Source organism: Enoplosus armatus, chromosome 17 (genome assembly GCF_043641665.1).
Source record: "Enoplosus armatus isolate fEnoArm2 chromosome 17, fEnoArm2.hap1, whole genome shotgun sequence".
NCBI lineage: Eukaryota > Metazoa > Chordata > Actinopteri > Centrarchiformes > Enoplosidae > Enoplosus > Enoplosus armatus.
The window spans coordinates 1,222,651-1,236,581 of record NC_092196.1 but is presented as its reverse complement, the minus strand read 5'-3'; the positions used below and the strand labels follow the sequence as shown (position 1 = coordinate 1,236,581).

Genomic DNA, 13,931 nt, shown 5'->3' with positions numbered 1-13,931 from the left:
TTTTGTTAATTGATGAAAATTAAACTGTTAACACTTCACATTTTTGAAAGCACCTGCCTCACACCTGCCTAAAACGTTTGCACAGTGCTGTATACGAAAGGAGAATATGTGTGTGTGTGTGTGAAAGGAGAATGTATGTATGTGAGAGGGCCAGAATGAATGATTGGCTTTTATGGCCCCTCATGCATAAACTCCATAAAGTATGAATGGTATTTGTAACGTAGACAGCGGTCATTCTGTATTGATGAGAGTCAAGTATATGATCATGTGAAAGTGACAATACATGCATGTGAGTAGATTGATTTTTAGATGCAAGATGTATAATGTATGTATGTGGAAATATGGTCCGTGCTTAAACATGTGAGAATGGAAACGTGTATAAATGTGAGAGTTAATGTGTGTGTGTGAGTAAAAATATATGCACTGCATGTGGAGGGAGAATAACAAAGAGCACATATAGATACAAATAATACAGCCAGACATAATAATAATAACAATATAACTGGTGAACTCTGTGCAAGGTATCTCTCTCTCTATATATATATATATATATATATATATATATATATATATATATACCTGTATGTTACTTACTTACATACATACCTGTACATATGGATCCACCGCTATTTTCAAGACTCACCCATACAATTCCATTGAAGCACCTGTACAAAGACAATGTACAGTGTATACTAGGCTTTACTAACCATATACAGAATATTACTGGGCACTAACATTGTGTATATATATATATATATAAATATATATATACAATGTTAGTGCCCATTCTATTCTACACAGTATTGCCAGTAAGTGCCTGAAAGCCTAACTCCAACAACAGGTGACGCGTCCAGGCCTGACGTTTTCTCCACTGTTGAATGTTATGTGATGATTTTAATGTTATACGTTTTTATTTTTTATATTGAAAACAACACTTGCAGCCACATCAGTGTTCCTTCCTGCAGCGGTTTTAAACCACTTGTTTGTTCCTTTGTTCAGATTTATCACGCAGGACTATTGTTTGGGTAGGGGGCCGCCCCGCATTTCCTGATTATTATTTTTATTTTTATGCTGTTGTTGATGTCATGGTCATTGGGCCAAACCAAGTGGAGGGGTTTTCTCTAAGTAATGTCTGAGGATTACTTACTGTTGAAGAGCCACTTAGTAAGGGCAATGAGCTGAGGTGTAATGTCATTTGATTTTGGTGAGTTTACCGTGCAGTTCACCCGCTTTGCTTTTGGTACTGTCTTGGTGTTAATTGAACACCCTATAAATAGTCAGTAGGGTTGCTATGGGGGGGGGAGGGAGGTGCTGCCATGCTGCCAGTTTGATTTGCTATGATCTCATTTTCTTAGTTTTCTTTGTATTTTTCTTTTCGGTACATGTACAATGGAGAGCGCTGTAAATAAATATTCGCTTCCTTGACATTTGAGCCAAACTATCTCACAGTCATCATGCGAATTATTTTCATTTATTGACGCGTGTTACTATTTGTACACTCATTTCAAGTGTATACATTTGTTTGTTTGGCTATTTCTTATTGTGCAGTGAAGTAATTTATCAAATTGTTGCTCTAAGTAAGTTTGATTTCTCTTCTGGTACATTTACGGGAACTAAGTTTAACATCTTAATATATATGATATATATTTCATATATATGTACAATAATCAACACACAGGAAGACAAAAATGGCATTTGTTTGTCAGAATGCAGATTAATGAATGATCATTAAAAGACCATATTCAGTGTCGTCTTATACTTCTTGCGTACTTACCTTCCACACAGACGTGAATATTACAAGTTAAAGTTGACAACTAGCATCTATTTGTGCAAATTGTGGCGAATTTTTCCCCATGAAAAAGTCACGCTTCACTAGCTATTGGACGCTAAAGAAAAAGCTCGAATACGATGATGAGGCTCATGATTGGGATTTCTAAGTTGGAGGCAAATTGCGTCAGAAGAGGTTTGTAAAGTTTTGGTTTTCTAAGTTGTGTAATATGCCGACCCACGGAACAATTCACTGAAGTCTCCCGTTACATTTAACATTTAAGGTATGCGGCAAGTCTGCAAAAGTATGAACTGAGTAGTCGGTGTATAGAAAATGTACTCACTTCTGTTTAATCTCACCATGTTTATTTGAAATCATTCAACTTCAAAAATTCAAAAAAACATTCCCAAGGCGTCATATCGACCGCATTCTTCAACGAAACACAAGTTCTGCGCAACTAATAAAACCCAGCTTTAATATACTGACACAAGTTTACGCGATGGTTTTAATGTAGTCCCCTGCAGGCTTCCATAAACTGTTAATGGTCAAGGTGGAAATGAAAGAAATGTTAGCAGAACTGGAGGTTGCAATGGGAGGTCGCCCAGATTAAAAATAACAGTTGGTTTGAAGCGTCTGTGATAAAAATAAAAAACATTTATTCACATTGATATCACATTTGGCCTTTTTATTTTGAGTTCCAGTTCAAGCCTGCTTGATCAATAGAGACGGAAACACATTATTACAGTGAGTGTGCGTTATTATTTCTGTAAAAGAACACACATCCGGCAGGTTTTCTTGTTTTGTTTTCTTCCAATGTCCCTGGACCCTCAACTGTCACCTTCTTAACCCTGTAAAGCCTGAACCGCGAAATAATTGCCAGAAAATTAAATTTTTTTTGGAAACTGTTTATTGAACCTGAATTCTGACAAATTAAAAAAAGAAAAAAAAGAAGAAATTAATATCAATTTGCATACATGAGTTTTAATTTGTATCATTTTTTTTTTGTATCAAAAACATATAAAACACAACATTTTGAACCCATTCAACTTTGAGTTTCAATGCCATCCTTTCTCACATCAGGGGGCACAGTAGAGGTTGGCCTTTTGGCGGGGGGGGGGGGCTGCACTTGTGAGAGAGGTGCCAACAGTAGCTTGAAACCTTCGCAGGGGGCATGGGTTTCTGCCTGCAGACGCCACCTCACGTCACGTACTATACCTCTCTGTGACTGGCGGGCAGGCCTTGTGATGCAATAGCATCTCCAAGTGTCAAGCAAAGGTACAACAAGCACAAGAAAAAAAAGGAAAAAAAAGAAAAACTGGGTTGGGGGAGAAAAACAAAAAAAAGATGAACGTTCATGACAACAGTAAGGGTCCTCCCTGAGAAATGAAGATATCTCCTGATGAACTGTGCGGTCAAATCTCTGTGCATCAGGCCGATTGCGACAGCTAAAGCCGAAGACCCGCGGCTGCTTTCTGAAGCACGGAGAGGAGAGCCGTCTTCATCCTCTTGGAGAGGTACACGTGGGTCAGCTGAAGGCCAACCAGGGGAGGATTGAGCCCAGCTGGACTCCGTGTTGTTTGCCTAGGGCAGCGGTGTGCCCAGGAAGTTTCAGCACAGAGGCAGCGCAGACATTTTGGGGGATTTTCTGTCTCATTATTACTCTATTTAATGCAATGTTTATTGCTATAGCACCAAAACACCACAAAGGTCATCTCACGACACTTTACATATAGTCTTATATTATATTATCTGAGGGCGACCTACACGCAGAATATTTGTTTTGCATGATACAGTACATCTTCTACGAAAATATGCGATTCCCTTTCGAGTTTTCAAGTTTGCATAGATAGAACATTAGAGAGGGTAGAGAAGTAGGGAGCGGGAGTGCGTGCAATTTTATGGCAACGTGCGATCATCATATGACAACTATATCATTAACCCTCTGTTCGTTTACCAAATAGAAAAATATAAAATGTTTAAAGTGCTGCAGGAATGAGTCCTAAAGCCCGGAAATTAGACGCCGGAAATAAGGTCTGTGGTTAACAAGAGACTTCAACGGTTTGTTCTACGGCATAAAATACGTCAGCAGATACCTCGCTGTGTTTATACTCTGTATCTATATGTCTTTATCTATCTATATTCTCTTTTTTTTTTACTTCTGCCGATTCAATTCATCATAATCATTAAAGCGGTGTTCATCAGTGAAGATCATCTTGCGGAACAAAACGTGTCCATAAACTTTTGTTTCGCCACAGAGCTTATTTTCTGCAATAATCCAAAACCCCTGTGGAACGATCCCATTTGGCTTTTAGTCGAGGGGGCCGGGGGAGACGCCGACTTCCGCGTTGGCCTCCACCCCTCGCCCCTGCAACAACTCTATGGTGACCCAGGTCTGGAGCGTGTACACATACAGTTAGGCCCAGAAATATTTGGACAGTGACACAAGTTGTTATTTTAGCTGTTTGCGAAAACATATTCAGGATACAGTTATATAATCAATATGGGCTTAAAGTGCAGACTCTCAGCTGTAATTTGAGAGTATTCACATCCAAATTGGAGGAAGGGTTTGGGAATTACAGCTCTTTAATATGTAGCCGCCTCTTTTTCAAGGGACCAAAAGTAATTGGACAATTGACTCAGAAGGCTGCATGGGCTCGTCCCTCGTTAACCTGTCATCAGTTAAGCAGTTAAAAGGTCTGGAGTTGATTCCAGGTGAGGCATTTGCATTTGGAAGCTGTTGCTGTGAACCCACGACATGCGGTCAAAGGAGCTCTCAATGGAAGTGAAACAGACCATCCTTTAGGCTGAAAAAAAAAGAAGAAATCCATCAGAGAGATGGCAGAAATGTTCGGAGTGGCCAAATCAACAGTTTGGTACATTCTGAGAAAAAAATAGCGCACTGGTGAGCTTGAGAACTCAAAAAGGCCTGGACGTCCACAGAAGACAACGGTGGTGGATGATCGCAGGATCCTTTCCGTGGTGAAGAAAAACCCCTTCACAACATCCACCCAAGTGAAGAACACTCTCCAGGAAGTAGTGTATCAGTATCTAAGTCTACCATAAAGAGAAGACTTAATGAGAGTAAATACAGAGGGTTCACCACAAGGTGCAAACCATTAATCAGCCTCAAAAATAGAAAGGCCAGATTAGACTTTGCCAAAAAATATCTGAAGAAGCCGGCCCAGTTCTGGAACAGCATTCTTTGGACAGATGAGACTAAGATCAACCTGTACCAGAATGATGGGAAGAAGAAAGTATGGAGAAGAATTGGAACAGCTCATGATCCAAAGCACACCACATCTTCTGTAAAACATGGTGGAGGCAGTGTGATGGCGTGGGCATGCATGGCTTCCAATGGCACTGGGTCACTAGTGTTTATTGATGATGCGACAGAAGACAGAAGCAGCCGGATGAATTCTGAAGTGTATAGGGATATACTTCCTGCTCAGATTCAGCCAAATGCAGCAAAGTTGATTGGACGGCGCTTCACAGTACAGATGGACAATGACCCAAAACATACTGCGAAAGCAACCCAGGAGTTTTTTAAGGCAAAGAAGTGGAATATTCTGCAATGGCCGAGTCAATCACCAGATCTCAACCCAATCGAGCATCGATGCATTTCACTTGCTCAAGACAAAACTTAAGGCAGAAAGACCCACAAACAAGCAACGACTGAAGACCGCTGCAGTAAAGGCCTGGCAAAGCATCACAAAGGAGGAAACCCAGCGTTTGGTGATGTCCATGGGTTCCAGACTTCAGGCAGTCATTGCCTGCAAAGGATTCTCAACAAAGTATTAAAAATGGACATTTTACTTATGGTAATGTTAATTTGTCCAATTACTTTTGAGCCCCTGAAATGAGGAGACTTTGTATAAAAATGGTTACAATTCCTAAATGTTTCATAGGATATTTTTGTTCAACCCCTTGAATTAAACCTGAAAGTCTGCACTTCAATTGCATCTTAGTTGTTTCATTTCAAATCCAATGTGGTGGCTTGCAGAGCCCAAATCATGAAGATTGTGTCACTGTCCAAATATTTCTGGGCCTAACTGTATATATATATATATATATGTATATATATATATATATATATATATATATATATATATATATATGTGTATATACGCCTCAGAGCTGTCTGGTCAGTCTCCAGGTGATGAGGCTTCCGAGAGCCAGGCCGGTGACGAAGATGAGGACGAGGCCGTAGCTGTGAGAGCTCAAAGACGACACGCTCTGCACGGACGCCACTGCCAGGTCAGAGAAACTGTTGATCTGTGAGAGAGACGGCTATGAGTCTTTGAAGCATGTACACAAATGAGTTTCGGAAATGAAGTTTCTGTGACTTATACATTCATTCGTAGGGTATTTTTTATTACATTGCTGCTCTTTTCAACTGCAGCTGCTTGTTAATAGATAGATAAGCGTGCTGTTGGTGTCTTTTCTCTATTAGGGTCTGTCCAGGACAACCACATTGTGGATTGGGTTATCCTTGGGTCTATTTGTCTACTCTCGGGGGGGGGGGGGGTGTAGATAAGCACAGGAAGGAAGTGTGTTTGATTATACAGGTAATATTCTTATAGAAGTTCCTGAACTATCAGAAAGCACTCCACCAGCAGGACTCTTTTTTTTTTTTTTTTTTCTTTCCCCCACACGTGGAACTATTTTACAGTTCCGGCGGTACATACAGCCAGTGTCAATTTCGTATTCAAGTCTGCTCCGTGTTCTTCCAATATTTCTGTGACCACGGAACTAACATGGAAAGGGGTAAAGGTGCCCTGAAAGAAAAGAAGATGGCAGACATGAAGGCCTAACATACCCATCCGCCATGTTCGCGAATCCAGCCCAGTAGATTGTTTCGGAAAAAATCCACGGTCCACCTCAGGATCTCTGTCACTGACTGAGGGAGATGAGCCTCCGCCATCTGATGGACACAAACACACACACACACACACACATATATATATACAAAAACACAAGGTTTGTACACAAAGCGATAGCTGAGTTCCTTTCAATTACATTGCTGGATCATTGAGAAAGAAGAAGAAAAAAATGCAAACAAACCAAACACAACAGTGCTGTATATGGCCAAAAGCACGTTACACCCATGTGGGATTACTGAACACGTCATCAAGTTAGTTAACAATACCTTTAATGTGCTAAAGGTTGGGCAAGTCATATGATCATTGGGCCCTTGCAGTGGATATTGGAGATTGCTGCAATAAATCTACTGAGCCCTCTGACGGGTAACGCACCTTTAAACTGCCTTTAAAACCTACTCTCACCCAAGCAAAGAGCAGATGCTTAGCAGGACCCAGCCTTGTATCTGCTTAGGCCGGCCCGACTGGCTCCAATGGCAACTTCGTCTGAGCGCCATGGCCCGCTCAGTAGTCCAACCAACCACCTCTGTTTATCCATTTCCACTAGTATTACCAATAGCCACTAGTTAGTTATGAGGACCTTTTAATGGCCTGTCTTACCAAAGAAAAGGCCGTGGTTTCAATACGAAGTTGCGAGTGAATGTAACTCTCGTGGTTTCAGTCTTTCCACCAGATGTTGGGTGCCCGGATTTGCTCTCATTCAGCCCCAAGCGCATTGGCCGCGCACAAATATCTCCATAGAGTCTTTTTGGATAACAATGCATGAGTCTTCACACACATAAACAGATGGAAGCTTTAGTCAGACATGCTGCTGGAATGCAGCCGCGGGGCGACCACAAGCAGCACGTGTCGATCTACTCAACGCGACGCGTACTTCTGTTGGAGCCAGTTGCTCATACCTTTGCCTATCTAGACACTGGTGCACAGGAAGTGATGCAAAACATTTGGTAGTTGGCAAGAAGTACTGACAGCCTCTGCAGCTGAACAGACGAACTGACGGTTCTACAGACACAAAACCATCCTCACAGAGAAGCAAGTCACAACAAGGACAAGGACCACTTTCCAACCCACCCTGACAGCCAGCTTGCCGGCGACGTAGAAGAGCACGGCGATCCTCTCCCAGGTGATGCCAGGCTGAAACACTTTGTCTGCCACGTCCTTAAATCTGTCCCACTTGGAGCTGGAGCAGTAAGCCACCCCGTCTATCGCACTGCAACAGAAACAGAAAGAGAGGACGGGGGCAGTGTAAGCTTTACGAGACTTTTTTTTGTTTCCGCATTCTAACCGTGAGCTCTGAGATGAAGCGGCTGAGGCACTCACTCCTGGAACTCTTTGTCGTCTCGGACCCTGTCGCCGATGATGCGGATCATTTTGCCCAGCTGAGTCACCATCTTCTGCTCCTGCACGGACTTTACTTCCACGGGCAGCGCAGTGAAGGTTGGGACATCCTCTGAGGGCATGTCCTTCAGCTCCTCCACTATGACCCTGGCAGAAGACTGGACATTAAAAACACACTTTCCAAACTGACCCCTCCCCTACTCACTAACTCTATAAAGTCATGCTCACAGCTGTGGGAGACCACAGCTTTTTTAACTTGTGTGTGTGTGTGTATAGACCCTTTTAGTGCAGACGTCATGATTACGTCACAGATATATCGGCGTATACGCTCTCCGGTTTGTGTGTTGTTTTTCCCCAACCTACCACTTAGAACAGTGGTTCCCAACATGGGGGTCCCAATCCCCATCATGGGTCGCCAAAGCTCCACGGGACATCGTGAAGCCCTCTTGATTTTAAAAAGGTGCAAGAACTTTTATTTATATATATGTACATACATATATATATATATAAAATATTATATACATGCATTTAATTAATTTATGTAAAGAAGACAACTAAATGTAAGGGTTTAGAAGTTTATAGCTTTATTATAAAGACAGGCTGCTTGGACTATTAAAACGTATGTATGATAGTGAAATTATAGAAGAAAATTATAACACGGATATATAATTGTGTTCCTAAAAATATTTGGAAAAAGCATCTGATACATTACAATTTTCCACAGGAAAAAATAGCTAGTTTAATACAAACTTCCTGCAGGTATTACGTTCACTATTTAGGTTAATTGTACAGTTAATTGTTCTGCTTTTATTGTTTTTTATACAATGATTATAATGAAATATATTGATATATGTATTTCAAACGAAGTAGACTACCTTTCCCCCTTTATTGTAATTGTATGTGGGTGGGGGGGGCGGCAGTGATCGTCAGTGTATATACAATGAGGGAAAAAAGGGATCCCTTAAGAAAAAGGTTGGGAACCACTGGCTTAGAGTACGTCCAGTTTAAGAAAGAGTGGACCAAAAAAAAAAAAAAGCTCTGTTAATGCAACACAAGCTAAACACTAAAAAGATGATGATGTTTATTTTCAGTACCATGTTTAAGATGAGAGAAAGCAACAACATTCCGGACGCTGACACACCCATTTCTGAGAAAAGTATCGTCTGGGACCTTTTTCCCCCCACTTATTGCCCTCCCTATATGAGTCACAACACAAACAAAGTTACAGCACAGAGTTTACGAGCCGTGCAATTTCCTGTAAGATGGTAACCGCTGTTCCTGTGAAATGAAACAAAAACTAGCTTTAAGTACGTCATCTAACAAGGATGACAAGGAGTTGGGTTTTGAAAATGTTACGTTTTTCCAATTACAAAACCTGCAACACTGATTTTTAATAGTAGAATAGTATAGAATAGAATAGTAAGTGGAAGTAAGACAAACAACAGACATTCTACACATTTATTGTAATGTAATATAACAGCATTTACTAAATTAAACTAATCCATGGAACTGACCTGGATTGATCATTGTCTTGGTTTTATATCACTGTAACCGGAATGTATTTGGGTTTTTGAGTGTTGATCATCAAAAGCTATAAAGGCTTTGTTTGTTTGTTTGTTTGTTTGTTTTACATGTTTTTTGACTAAATTAACATTAAAATCAACTGGAGAAAAAAAAAATTCAAGAAATTAATAGATAATGGAAATATGTGTCGGCTGCAGCCCTAATATTAAAGTCTTTTAAAGACATTAATCACATATTATGTTTTGGGCTGGACCGTTTGCTTTTTCATTCATTCACACAATTAAAAAATTAAAAAGAAAACAAATGACGGAAATAAGAGGAAACTTACTCTTTGATGAGGGCCTTCCCTATCCTCTCATCTGTGGAGCAAATGAAAGCAACATCAGTGCGCACTGGCAACACTCGTTACAAATGGTACAAGACAGCGTTATAACAACTCTGGAGTTGTCACTATGTCGCCATATTGCGACAGAAAACAGCAGCGGTGTTAAAATACCAACGTTGACCCGCGCTACTTGAATTCTACTTTAAACGTGTATTTTTTTTTTAAAAGAATGCCTTGTCAAGCTTACCCGACATGCCGTTTCCTTCACACGCCATGGTTTGAAAGAAGAAAAGCAACTTCGCGGAAACTTCTTGGCGGACTTCCCTCAGAAGCGCTACCTCCTCCTCCTTTCACTGTCAGACAAAACCTCCTTTCAAAACTTCCGGGAAAAACAAAACAAAACACCTAATGAAATACTTTTCATATAAAAGTCAACCCCGGCGCTTTTTCTTTTCTCGAAACGAACTATTGTCCATGAATTCATAAAGCTCGCAACACAAGCCGAAAGTCATGCTCAGTCGACGAATAAAAAAGCCGAAGGCTAATGGGCGGCGTAAAAGGAACTGTCCTGGACTTAAATACATCCGTGTTGAAACAAGTTCCCGCTACACTTCCCTCCCCGGGAACGTTCGCTGTAGCTTGACGGAAACTATCGCGATGTGCCGCCAATGTGTGCTGAGTAGACGCGCTTTGTGAAATGCCCGGAAGACAATTTCCGGTTCGAACGTTCGCTAGAGCCCCCGCAGCGAATGTTCCCCGTACGCTTTTTTTTTACGTTCCGGGAACGTGCGGAACGGTTCGCGAACGATCAAACAACGTTCACGGAACGTTGCCTGGCCTGGAGAGTAAGGGGACGTTCGTTTAACCTTCAGACAACGTTCGCCAGTAATATTACCACTAATATTACCCCCAAAATACACACCATGCAGCTTTGACTGCGACAAATGTCATCATATCAGAGCTGTACAGTAAATATCTATGGAGGATATAGCTGGTCATATTTCAAATTAAAAGTCCAAATAGAAAATTAAATGAAATAGAATTTAAAATATTATTGTTTTATTATACTGCTAGGAATAATCAGGCCATAATTAACCAAAAAAAAAATGAAAGTGAAAAAGCAAATTTAAAATGTTAAATGATTGATTTGAAAATGAAAAAAAAGTGACATTTAAAATGCAAAAGCTAACACGGAAATGCTTGAACTGTAAAGATGAAATGGAAAATGGCAATGGAAATAAGAAAAGGGAAATGGAAAAGCGTGAATGGAATTGTTTTTTTCGCATTTCCACTTTACCATTTGGCATTTTAAATTTGAACATTTTCAATTTTCCATTTGGCCTCTTTTAATTTCATCTTTTCCATTTTCCATGTGGCTTTTCATGTAAATGAGGAGGTGTGGCCCAAAGGCTGGGGGGGGGGGGGGGGGGGGGGGCAGAGGCACCTTGTGGACAGCAGGGGGGAGCTGGCTGCTAAAGAGCACACTGCAATGAAAGCGGGGCAAATCCGCCTGCAGGGTTGGAGGGAGAACTATTATTTATGAGGCAATGGCTTCAACATTTCTGTCCACGTGGCCTCACACACAAAGTTCCCAGTGAAAGGAGCGTTAACAACTCCACCGCAGTTCAGCCTATACCTTGGGCCATATACTGACGGAGATACCGGTGGAGCTGATATGAGTAACGTCATTAAGACAGCACTTTTTCTTGTCATTAGTTTGGCAGGTGTTTGGTTATACTGGACTACATTTTGACCTGACGATGGTGCTAGATGAAAAGACTGAGGATCAATTTCATGGCCAGCAGTTCTCGAGATATTCAACCCCAACCTCGTAGTGGCGCTCAAGGAAAGTCACAGGGGTCACCAAAGTCATTAGTCATTCATCTCTTGGAGAACATGGATATCTGCAACACATCTCATGGCGATCCGATCAAACAGCTGTTTGCTTTTTTAAAAATCCTCTTCCTTACAAAGTGCATTGATCAGTGTTGTTGAACGCTCTTTGAACTGAAATAAACCCTCCTCCTCCTCCTCCCTGTCATTTCCCTACACTCTCTGCGCTAAGAATAAGCTCTATCAAGTCCATGTGTGATTTGGCTTAACATAATTATACCCCGACACCGCTACCTCTCTCTCTCTCTCTCTCTCTCTCCCTGTGTCTCCCTCTCTCTCTCTCTCTCTCTCTCTCTCTCTTGCTCCCTGGTGTCTCTTGTGCTCCTATAAACGGTAGACAATTAGCAGAGAAGGGTAGTTTTATTAATTAGCCAGTAACAAAGTTTGGGCAAAAGACGGGATTTGACGGGGCTGAGACAAAGGTCTCCAGCAAGGAAGTTCAAGTCCGGCGGTGTCGTCCGGCGCGATTGCGTAGGCCAATCAAATACGCACATTCCTGGTAGAATACCTTTTTTAATGTGAATGGGCTGATTGTCCAGACGGAAGTGGAAAAAGTGAAGCCCCCCTGGTGGCTGGCTGCAGCATAGGTCATATAAGCCCCGCCCCCCTCCATGTTAGCGGATTGGGACGGGCAGGTGTGCGGGGGCAGACACATACGGTCTATGTACTTGCACACCAATGCAGACCCTTTCAATATTCCGTCTAAACGCTAAGGCAACTCTGATTAGCAGCAAATCCCTTCAATACACGTGTGTGAAAGTATGAGTTCCCATCCATAATGTTTGCGTGACAGAGTGTCTGACGGGCTTTAACTACAAGCATACGTGGAAAGTGGGCTTGTGTATGGGAGGTTGTGTGTGTGTGTGTGTGTGATTCCAGCCGTCCTTCTCTTTTTCCCTCTTTCCGTCTGTCTGTGTTCATTCATTATTAATCCCTCAGCAGAGTGTCCTGCCCTGCCTCCCTGCTCATTTATTATGGCTATGCAGTAAAAAAAATAATACTGGAAGGGGCATCCTGTGCTATGTGCGGGTCTCTGCCCTCTCACAGCCATCTTGGAAATGATGACCTCAGCTGTGAACAGCTGGTTTCTCGCTTGACTTGTCTCGGCATCAACGTGTTTCAGGAACAGAAGGGGAAATAATCCATAGGACACCTCGATAAGAAATAACTGTGAATGTGTAGTTTTAATTGTCGTCACTATCACAATATGTGGCAGTGAACACAAGAGGGAGCCCAAGTTATTTACCACCCCCCCCACCCCCGCACCAGCTCTGGTTCCTTTCCCGCCAGCAAGGTCCGCTTCCCCAGACCGTCCCCAGCCTTTGCCTGCACCCGACCCCAATGCCTATCCCTGCGGGTGGTGGGCCCGCAGGATGGCGGCTCCTGTTATTTTTAATTTCAACTCAGGGTCCAAAATGTTAAACTGAGGGTGCAATGCATGCTTTTGCCCCCTCATAGAACCGGACCTGCCTGAACAAAATGTATACCTGAACGTGGCTTTAACGTTTAACCAGTGGCTAACGTTAGCATGGCAGCTAAGGAGTCACAACATTTAAATAAGACGACAGGTGGAATTACGGGCTAGCCGCCTCAAGGATTCCTGTGCCCAGCTAACACTTCCTGGACCAGTCTGTCGCCAGAAGGGAGATAAACTGACATCCAATAGGAGCAACCAGAGAGCTGTACGGTATTTGCGTGCGATGAAGAACTGACTCTGCGAACTGTGAACATCTGACTGTAACGTGTGACCACACAGTTGTTGATTGCAGGGCAGAAATGTTTGCTGACCGCTATGGCGCATCAAGAATGCGTCTATAAAACAAGACAACGGTCATTTTGATGATTGAACTTAATATCTTAAAGTTATCAAACTGTTTTTTTTCCCCCCAGAAGGTTCAGTAAATTTTACATTACAATAACTGACGTTTTTTTTTTTTTGTTTTTTTTTACGTTAAACCATCTTAAAATGTCTTACAGTGTGACTAACATGTTTTTATTCTCCAAGAAATATTTCTTATTATCACAACATATCAAGTTTATCTCACAAGGAATACTTGTTAGAACCAGTAAATGCCTAAACAGGAGGCATTTTAGCCTGTGACGACCTCTCCTTTACATTGTTTTCTCTGCTTTCGTCCTTCAAGGATGAACCGGGGGCACATCCTGAACTATGACACTGCTGTTGCAGTCTTGGGAAACCAGAAGA

The 13,931-nt window shown here is 41.8% G+C and overlaps 1 protein-coding gene across 1 annotated transcript; it reads right to left on the bottom strand.

Annotated features, from left to right (window-relative positions):
• Positions 1 to 5,896: 5,896 nt before the first annotated feature.
• LOC139300786 (apoptosis regulator BAX-like) lies at positions 5,897 to 10,171 on the bottom strand. Its single transcript, XM_070923973.1, has 6 exons — positions 10,080 to 10,171; positions 9,836 to 9,866; positions 7,966 to 8,130; positions 7,717 to 7,855; positions 6,585 to 6,689; positions 5,897 to 6,040 (listed from the first exon to the last, which is right to left on the bottom strand). Exons 1-6 carry the CDS (start codon positions 10,105 to 10,107, stop codon positions 5,897 to 5,899), a joined length of 612 nt encoding a protein of 203 aa, XP_070780074.1. The 5' UTR covers positions 10,108 to 10,171.
• Positions 10,172 to 13,931: the final 3,760 nt, after the last annotated feature.

Excerpts from the sequence above, each read along its gene's own strand:
- LOC139300786 (XM_070923973.1), bottom strand. The coding sequence starts at position 10,107 with ATGGCGTGTGAAGGAAACGGCATGTCGG. Across the intron at positions 6,690-7,716 it reads CCGGCAAGCTGGCTGTCAGG|ATGGCGGAGGCTCATCTCCC; the intron begins GTGGGTTGGAAA and ends TGTGTCCATCAG. Across the intron at positions 6,041-6,584 it reads TTCGCGAACATGGCGGATGG|ATCAACAGTTTCTCTGACCT; the intron begins GTATGTTAGGCC and ends TCTCTCTCACAG.